General features: G+C 43.1%; 1 protein-coding gene across 1 annotated transcript; it reads left to right on the forward strand.

Annotated features, from left to right (window-relative positions):
* Positions 1-5,860: 5,860 nt before the first annotated feature.
* Positions 5,861-6,886, forward strand: LOC308150504 (fibronectin type III domain-containing protein 11-like; the record flags this gene model as incomplete). The annotated part of the gene is made up of 1 exon (XM_080523326.1): positions 5,861-6,886. The coding sequence occupies one exon, from the start codon at positions 5,861-5,863 to the stop codon at positions 6,884-6,886; it is 1,026 nt and encodes a 341-aa protein (XP_080379452.1).
* Positions 6,887-10,594: the final 3,708 nt, after the last annotated feature.

Below are 10,594 nucleotides of genomic sequence, written 5' to 3' on the forward strand. Positions count from 1 at the left end.
TGCATTGGCCTCAACCATTTTGGTTGTCGTAGAGTAGAGACAAGTACTACTAACTATCAGCCATGTTAGCTCCTTCCATTATTCAGACAGAAGTCAAGGCCATTGTCCTTCTGCTCACTGAAAATCATTTCCTCCCAGCAGAGTCCTCGCTCAGGCAGCATTGAATGTGGCATAATCAAACAATGAACAGAATGATAATTCCAACTGAGAGATAGAGGGAAAGGTCAAGGCTGAAGCTTGGGTGGGACATACCGTGCTGGGGTCAGTTCACATACAGGAAGATTTCCCCCATGTAATATTTATCATTGATGCAAAATGTTGAACCAGAAAACGTGGGTATGCCTTGCGTCTGTGTATGTTCTGGGTCTCAATCCTCACGGCAATGCATTTGTAAACAAAAACACACAAATTACTTTTCTGCATACATAACTTGGGTCATATACCAACCAGGGTTTCCGTTAACCGGTAATTACCGGTCTTTGTCCGGTAAAATTTGTTGAAGTCCGACAAATTGAAAACTCGTCGGACATAAATGTCCGGTGAAAATAATTCCCTCTAAGCACAATTTGAATACAATTCGCTAAAGTTCACATTCTGATTCCTTCTATTTTAAAAAAGACGAATATATAGGCTATGTATTTCTTTTATTATGATATGATTTGACACCGGCATGATGATGACTCCTAATGTGTAGGCTGCCTATGCGAAACAGCGGTTGTTTCCGGTGTGCGCTATAACTCGTGCACAATCGAGTCGAGGCAGAGAGGAGGATAGCGATGTTTCTCTCTGTGATAGTGTGATTATGCAAGCCTTTTCTGAAAGGGATGAGAACCTGATTGTTTCAGCTTCTCCCAGGGAGAAAGTGGTAGAGTTACCATCCTCCCCGAGTCCTACCATACCATCCGCTGACAGCCTATCTCTGCCTGTAACCGGCGAGCGATTGCGTGTCGCTCAAGTAGCTGATCAGTCATTAAACAAATGTTTTTACATGCAGCTAGTGAGGAATCTGAAATAGGGGGCAACGTAGTTTATTTCCTTAACGATGGGATATTAATGCGTAAATGGTCTCCTCCTAATGCAAATGGTTGTGAGTGGAATACTGTAAAACAAGTGGTTGTGCCTGTGGGTTATAGACAACAGGTGTTATCTGTAGCACATGAGAGCCAGTGGTCAGGACATTTAGGTATAACTAAAACTTATCAGCTGATATTGAAACATTTCTTTTGGCCCGGAATGAAGGCGGATGTTGCCAAGCATTGCCGCTGTTGCCATACTTGTCAGATGGCGGGTAAGCCTAATCAATCCATTCCACCCGCACCATTGCATCCCATTCCTGCTATAGGGGAGCCATTTGAACGTGTAATAATTGATTGTGTTGGACCTTTGCCTAGGACTAAAAGTGGAAGTCAGTATTTGCTCACTATTATGTGCGCTGCTACTCGTTTTCCCGAAGCTGTTCCGTTGCGTAACATATCAGCCAGCTCAGTGGTGAAAGCTTTAACAACGTTTTTTTCCACATTCGGTCTTCCTCTTGTTATACAATCTGACCAGGGCACTAACTTTCAGTCTAAGCTTTTCAAACAAGCCCTAAGAACGTTAGGGGTACGATGTCACGCCAGAAGCCTACATGCTTGCACTGTTCAATAAAATGTTATACATCTAGACATTGTGGTATTTCTTTATATACGTATATATACAGTTATGTTCTCCTCATTGTCATACTCCCGAGTCCGATTAAGTATGATTTGACAGGCAGCTAAACGAAATGCCTTCCCAACCAGCGAGACCTGGTTATAGAAATGACGTTGTTTTATTGATAAAAAAAGGGTAAAACTGGAAAGAGAAAATAGAAAACTCACATTAATCCCAAACAATTTAACAAACTTCAGTTAACGTAATGTGGAGTCCGTTCATTGATCGATGCTGTCTGTTCAGTTCCCAGTGAGGCGCCCGTTCAGCGCTGGACATAATGGCATAGCGCGCATGCGAATCATGTTATATTATTATATATTATATAGCTCGCATCTAATCGTATCGGATGAGAAATAGACATTAAATGGCATATATAGGCCGCTACACAACAGTAATCACCGCGACAAACAGCTATATTAGATTTGAAGAAAAAAAAATATGATTTTGAAAAAAAGATTTTTTATTATATTTTAATATGATGACCGGAATATATCACGTTTGTCCGGTAAATCGAAATCTTCCCGGACACGATGTCCGGCGGCAATTTTTTCTAACGGAAACCCTGATACCAACATAGAGTACATACTAAGGCTGGTAGTCTGGGAGAGAGAATTACTTGGTGGTTGGTTAGAGTACTGGAAGTGCATCCTAAGCTCTTTGAAATCACATAATATTGTTTGTTTTATCTTGAAAAGCCAGACGGTATAGCACCCTGAATATGGGAATTAAGCAACAAATGCAATTTACTGATTTATTTCCCTTCACAAAATCCACTTCAATGTCACTTTTGAAATGGAGTGAGCACATTGGATTAGATTAGATTCAACTTTATTGTCATCGCAGAGTACAAGTACTATACAACGAAATGCAGTTTAGCTCCACCTGGAGCAGTCATCATCAAAATGATTCATTTAAACCCAACATTTGAATATGCGTCTCTGCTGTACCTCTATCTAGCTTTACCATATACACCATATCAGCACATTAAAGATTAGATATCGGTTATAAAAAATATACAAAAATATATACAAAATATAAACTGCATACTCTACTAGCTAATCTACAATAACAATTGTAAAAAGGTCAGTGAGATGACATCCACCAAAGATGCAAGAAAAGTAGTAGTTCAGCAGAGAAACCTTGACATGAGGTGGCACAGACAGGCGAGATAAGAGGGAGAGACAACTCACCTGTAACCATAGGGGGAAAGTCTACTTTCAAGTCAACATTGGTATGCTCTTATGGCTTAATAACTATGCTCTTATGGCTAAATATTCATTTTTACTGTGGAACTATCATATGGTATAACATCATGTAGCATTGTAAACAGGGTTCGAGTTCAAATCAAATCAAATCAAATTTTATTTGTATAGCGCATTTCTTACAAGATGCAACTCAATGCGCTTCACATAATGAACATTCTCAGTCAATCAATCAATCAATCAATCAATACTGACAGAGCCGCAAGCAGGCAAAAGTAAAAACCTGTACACCATGTAGCCAGGAAAATTCCCTTGCAGCCCTCTACACATAGAGCGACTACTAGCCAGTTTGCCTACCAAAACAACCCCCCCCCCCCCCCGGGGAGCCCCCGCCGCCCCACACACCCAGCCCGCCCCATCACCAGCACACCCGGCCCAGCCAAGCAAGCACAGACCACAAAGGCCACGCACAAGGACGGCCAAGCAGGTGCCCCGGCGGCGGAACAGACCAAGCACACGGGGCAGCCGGGGGCCCCCAAGGGGAGAGTTATAAGCTGAGCTTTGTGGGGGTCTCCAAAATAACAGTGTGAAATGTTCTCATGCACGCGCGCGAATCATGCCCACACAGCGATGGGACTTACACGTTTTAATTAGCCATAGGCTACTCATTTCACCACATCAACAGCACCACATGAAACAACAGCTATAAGCGATAGTTCCGGGTATCTCGGCCAATAATTTTGTTGTTTTTGCTATACAGTCCATTCACTTTCCCTGTTAGCACGACACATTGTCCACATCTCCATTTCCAGTGACATCGCACCTGACATAAATAATCATGTATGCTCGTCCATGAATTGTGCTTTCATCTAATGTTATGCTACTACGGGAATCAAGTGATTTGACATTAGAAATGAATTTGTTTCATCTCTTGTGCAATGTGCTCTACAATCTGGGCACATGAATGATCGGATCGGTGAGCAGGGGCCAACTGTCGCGCCATTCATCTCATTAAGTTTCATAATTGGATTCAGTTTTGTATAAGGCATCCTTTCTTTAGCGACAGTATAGGCTGCCCTGAACGAACTAGCTGTCTCCTTATACATACTGGAGGTGAGTTCTGCTACTTTCTTCGGAAGCACTTGCTTTTGTTTGAGCTCTGCTATTTCAACAGTTTCAACGTTGGGTGTCATAACAGGTGCAGCTGAATTCAAGTTTGGTTTCTTGGTTGAAAACCCGAAACTTTCCAGGCTTGTCGACTCGGTCGGCAGCAGTGGCCTTTTTTGGGGCGGCATGATAGCTAGCTACTGAATGTTTTCTTCTCAATAATCAAGTTTGCAAGCTCTCAACGATCATATTCTGCTGTTGCACAATATTCTACTGCGCCCCATAGTGTCTTGGTGGTAAAGTGCAGGCAGTCAAAGGCATACTGTCATTCACAGGAGATTAATGCTGGTGCGCGTAGTTCTTTTGGAAAACGTGTTTATTTTAGAATATTTATCATAAATAAATATTCATTTTTTTTTAAAATATATATATATATATATATATAAATAATACTCATTACATTGACATTTTTGATGAACATACAGGCCATTGATGACTGCATATGTGTCAGTGTGGGAATGTTAGAACAGCCCAGTACGACGTTTATTGAGATTGTTTAGTATTTTATCTCAGTGTGTCTGACATTTCACTCATTCAACATTCCACACCTAGCACATGGAGCTTGCCAATGTTTTATTAATGAAACATGCCAACACACGTGATGCCACTGATGATTAACTAAAAATAATCAAAAAATTATAATAATCTAATTCATTCATATGTGTACTCCTCCCTAATATTGCATCACCTCATCTAACATGTTGTTTACATTAACTGTTTTTATTTTCAGTGTGTTGTCAGAGTGTTTGCCTACCTTGGAAAGTGGAAAGTCTGACCCAAAAATTAGGAACAACAACAGTTAGCAGCTGCGCCTAAGAATGTAACCTTCAGATAACACCCTCAGATAAAGGAGGGGGACGCTAGGAGGATGAACACCTTATCAAGATTGTATCGCACAAGAAATCCTCCTGGCTTCTCTTAATGAATTCTTGGAAGATATTAGATGTTGGATGTCCCAGAACTCTTTACAGAATGTCCCAAAACTCTTTACAGAATGATAGTAAATTTGAGGTAGTCATATTTGGTCCTCCTACCTCCACGGTAGCAAAACAGCAAAACAGTCTTAGCTCAAAACTCAAAACAGTTGTACAGTCATCTTTTTTTTATCAGTTGAGAAACATTTCCAAAATACAGCCTTTCTTGTCATTTGCCAATCTAGAAAAAGTCATCTCAAAAAGTAATCTCATCTTGTTTAGATTATTAGAACTCTCTCTATTCTTCCCTCAGTAAAACGTTCTCCTCACAGGCCCAGAATGCAGCAACTAGGCTTTTAACCAAACTAGGAAAAGAGACCACACCACACCAATTTTAGCCTCTCTACACTGGTTACCTGTTAATTTATTTAAAGATTTTACTGATAACTTTTAAGCCTCAATGCAGCCTAAGCCCCTCAGGCAGGGCCTTCTGGCCGATCCGGACTGAAGACAAAAGGTGTCCGTGCCTTTGCCATTAGGGCCCCTAGACTCTGGAAGACTTCTGCCTGATGACATTAGGATAGCAATCTGTATTTTCTTTTAAATCTCTTCTTAAGACTAATTTTTTGTACACTAGCCTTTGCCATTGAAGCTGCCTTTATTCTTTTAAATGTGTTTTACAGTTTTCTACTTAGATTTTTGTTATATCTGTTTTATCTGTACATTTGTAACTTTGTAACAATGTTTTAAAAATGTGCTATATAAATAAAGTGTATTCATATTATATTATTATATTAAATGCAGGCTTATCTGAGAGGAGAAAGTTAGCTTGAAAAATGGATGCAGAGGTATTCAACTTAGTGTATGCATTACTTTGCAGTTAACATGAAAAGAATAAAGGTGACCCGCCCAAGCAATGACATCAGTGAGCAGCGGCACCCCATGAAGACGCACTGTGGTAGCATTGGCCAGAAAGGAGACAACCCCCAAGTGTCCAACGACTCATGGACCACCTTCATGGACACCCGCCACCAGATCCTGCAGCTACTCTCCACCAAGTTGTCCCCCTGCGCCCTCAAGGCCCGTATCAACCTCCTGGACCTCCTTCAGAAGTTCTCCTTCTACCTGGATGTCAAGCGGCAGGACCAGCCATCCTTGGCTCAGGACCTGCAGCAACAGCAGCTACAACTGCAGCAGCAGCAGCAGAACTACTTGCCCCCCGCCACCTTCTTTCAACTCATAGACCCTTGGAAGCTTGCACGCATGAAGAAGCTTGGAACCAGCCAGGTGAAGATCCAGCTGAGCCTCTTGGAGGAGCTCTGTGAGCTGATCTGTAAAGGCAAGGAGGAGCTGGAGGCCATGCTGGAGTCCAAAGGCGACCAGGTGGACCTGTTCTCCCTCGCCCAGGAGAACGAAAGGTGGCACAGCTCAACAAGGCCCTGCTGGACTTGCAAGCTGCAACGGGTGGGGCCTGGCAAGCTGCACCCCAAGCACAAGCTCATCCCCGACTGTGGCCGCAGCACCAAGATGCCCATGTATCAGCTGTCACTGACCATCAAGATGCCCGTGGTGTTTGACAAGCTCCACTCAGAGGCGTTGAGCATCAGTGCCAAGCTGCACTGGTTCGTCTTTGGGCAAGCGCCCCAGGACCCGCGGGAGAAGTTTGAGATCTACTACAAGCTCTTGCAGCTGGCCAACGCAGAGGAAGGGAGCCATCTGGGAATGGTCACCTGTACCGCCTACTCTGTTCTGATCGGGAACCTGCTGCCTGAGAGGTGCTATGAGTTCACAGTCAAGAGGGAAGACGGCCTTGGCCAGGTCTACGGTCACTGGAATGAGACCCTTATCCTCAAAACCACTGCGGGGTCCATGGAGAGCCGGGAGAGGAAGAGGAGTCTGTTTCTCTGGTAGTGTGTTGCTGCCGTTAATGCCTAGCTATTTGAAATGAAAGACGTTTTTAAAAATATATGATTTTAATAAAAAAAACATGATTTTTACATTTGAGTGCAGTGGTGGTTTGAATGGTTTTGAGAATAAGGTCTGATTTATGCATGGTGTTTGTTGTTATGTGCTTATCCTTGGTAGATACAATCACACTATTGGAAGACATGTGGTATTGCATCTGTGTGCTTGGGATTGTTATTCACAAACCCAGCAGTCTGATGTTTAACTTAACAAACTGTGTTTGGGTCAATGATGTGACATGTACATTTTGTGTCCGAATGTAATATTTTCTAAAATTAACAATTAATATATATGTATACATTATGTTAACTAACACTATTTGCTCTCCTTTATTGAATACACAAAGAGTTGATGGTGATTTTTTACAATATCAGGCACTTTCAGCTCTTTAATGGGTTAAAAAGTCATTCGGTACAACCTTCCGAACACAAATGCAATCAGCTAATGTGCCATTAAAATATCTAAAATGATATTACAACTATTATATAAACATTCTGGCATGGTTTTACAAGGGTTTATAACAATATACTGCTAAATGGTTAAGGATTTTTAAGTAGAAATGTTTGCTTTCCTCAAATCACTTTTGTCACAAAAAACTTATTTCACTGATATCATTCGGAGCAACCAATTTCAAGGCACCATTTTGGATCAAATCAACTGATAATCATCATGTGACAGGATATTACATCATTAAGACCCCTGCAGCAGACCCTCTGGGTGAGAAGAAAAGTAGCCAGCTCTCTCTTAAATGTTTGATAAATGCTCTTTTCCGCTCCCCGTAATGAATATCCTCAAATATCACATCATTCGGTACAACCGCTAAAACACACTGGAAATGTTTAAATATTTTAGAAAGATATATTTAATATGAATTCTTATATTGCTAAGTTCAAGCTCAAGTTCTCACATAGGTCTTCTTCTTTTCGTGTCCACAGGAGAGTCAGTTACAAGGCTTGGCTAGATGTGGTTCAACCACAGCTGAACACATTGCTGTCCCTTCTCATTAAACTCTGCCAAGTCCGTTGATGTGCAGGGCTGTTCCAGCAGGGGGCATATCAGGAGGTGCTGCATGGTCTGTGGTTCAGTGCCACAGTCACACACAACGTCCCCGTCATTTAGGTATCCCCATTTGGCGAGAGTGGCTTTTGTAAGTCCAACACCAGATCTTATCCTGTTTAGGCATTTCCACACTGCGTAGTTGGTGTCTGCTCCAGGGGGCAGTGCCTCGCTCGCCTTTAGCTCCATTGTTGTTGCTGGTGGGAGTTTGTCCAGCCTTTCTTCCCACCGAGTGACTCTGTGACACGGAGCACACTGCTTGTGCTCCGTGTTCCGAGGGGCGGGACGCTCTTCAGGAAACTTTTCCTTGATTTAAGGCGGCTTTTGGCTGGCACATGGCCAAAGAGAGGATGTCTTTGGTCAGTAGACTGTTGTTGGCGCTCTTTTTTGCTTGCTGCATTTCGTCGTATCTCTGGTGGGGCTATGCCTGCCAGGATGTACAGACGGTCTGTTGGTGTTGGTTTCAGACAGCCTGTGATAAGGCGGCAGCTAGCATTGAGGGCGGAATCCAGCTTCTTGGCATGGGCAGCTCGCTCCCATACTGGGCAGGCATACTCGGCAACTGAGTAGCAGAGAGCTAGTGCGGTTGACTTCAGGGTCTGTGGGTTAGCACCCCAGGTTGTGCCAGTGAGCTTGCGGATGATGTTGTTCCTCGCACTCACTTTACACTTGGTCTTCTCAGTGTGGGTCTTAAAAGAGAGGCATCTGTCCAGGGTTACCCCTAGGTAGACTGGGTGCTCACAGTGTTCAAGGGAGGTTCCTGACCAGCTGACCTTCAGTTGGCGCTTGGCTTCACGGTTTCTCAGGTGGAAGGCACACACCTGTGTCTTCGATGGGTTTGCACGTAGGTGGTTCTCTTCATAGTACGGTGTTAGCTCTGCCAGAGCGTTGGAGAGTCTGTCTTCCACAACTGTGAAATCAGTGGCTTGTGCACCTATGCCAAGATCGTCTGCATAGATGAAGCGGCGGGTGTCTGCGCTTTTTGGTTGGTCGTTGGTGTAGATATTAAAGAGAAGTGGTGCAAGCACACTTCCTTGTGGAAGGCCATTCTTGAGTTTTCGCCACCTGCTTTTCTTTCCTCTAGCTCAACGAAGAAGTGCCTATTTTCAAGCATGCTTTCAATCAGTTCTGTCAGACGGGTGTCTCTTGTGGTCTCCGGGATCTTGCTGAGGAGACGTCTGTGATTGACTGTGTCATAGGCAGCTGAGAGGTCAACTAACACCACACCAGTTACCATCCCTTCCTCATATCCGTCTTCGATGTACTGGGTGAGGTTGAGTACTTGGCTAGTTGTTGACTTGCCAGGGCGGAAACCTGCTTGTTCAGGGATGAGGTGTTCGTCAACAAAGGTACAGATTCTGTTGAGGATCAGACGTTCAAAGAGCTTGTAGGTGTGACTTAAAAGTGAGATTGGTCTGAAGTTCTTAGGAGCGGATGGATCTTTCCCCGGTTTCAACAGTGCTATAATGTGGGCTTTCTTCCAGATGTTAGGGAGCTTGTGTGTTGCACTCATTGTAGAGCTGTAGAAGCTACAATACAAGGTGCCACTTATCATGAACAATGTTGGAAGGGCAAGCTTGTCTTATTATGGCCCTTGGTCTTGGAATGACCTACAGACTACTTTTAAATTAGAGGCCCTTATTTCCATAAGTATCTTCAAGCGTAGATTAAAGGATGTGGTCACCGCTCGCTGTACCTGCTTTGGTTAGACTTCTCAATGTTTTAATCACCTTGTAAATACCCCTACCATTGTTTGTCTATTGTATTGTTGCCACTGTCTTATGTCCTGTCTTGTTATCTGAACTGTTTTTTAAGCTACTATTTTGACCCTGTCTTGGCCAGGTCTCTCTTGTAAAAGAGGTTTTAATCTCAATGTGACTTCCTGGTAAAATAAAGGTTAAAAAAAACACACACAAAAACACGTCTTTGCCTTGTGACCGACGTGCTTGATCTGTTCGGTTGCGATGTTATCCAGTCCAATTGCCTTTCCTGGTTTGAGGATAGAGATTCCCCCTTCCAGCTCTCCCATGGTAAGCTGTCTTGTAAAAGCAGGTCCGCCATGTATTTCTTGCGGTTCAGCTTGGTCTTTTTCCCTTTCTTTATACTCTTTCCATTTTAAAGCAATTGGTTGGCAACTTGGTTTGCAGTGACTTTTGGGTGCTGAGGAGCTGCTTTAGGATCACCCCGTAGCTTGTGAATAAGTGTCCATGCTTTCTTGCTGTTTTTTGACATGTCTGTGGACTCAATAAGAGCATTCCAGGTCTTGCTTCGCTCTTGGGCAATGCTTTCCATCACCTTCTCGCCTTGGGCAGTTGTTTCATCTGAGAAGGGATCTGCTTCAAACATGCTGACGTAGTTGTCATAGAGTCCTGCACAGTCCTTTGAAAGTCCAGGTATATATTCAACTCTACAGCCTCGTGGGATATGTTTCCGAGCAGTTTTCAGCACCAGGTTAGCAAATTGGTCGTAGTTCTTGCTAACTGGTATTATATTTTTGATCTTCTCTTCCAGCTCGTTGGTGAAACCTTTCCAGTCTGCTTTCTTGTAGTTGAAGCGCCTTTTAAGGTTAATATAACATATATATTTATGTGTTGTGCA

This window comes from Nansenia antarctica (assembly GCF_963989245.1).
Source record: "Nansenia antarctica genome assembly, chromosome: 2".
Lineage (NCBI taxonomy): Eukaryota > Metazoa > Chordata > Actinopteri > Argentiniformes > Microstomatidae > Nansenia > Nansenia antarctica.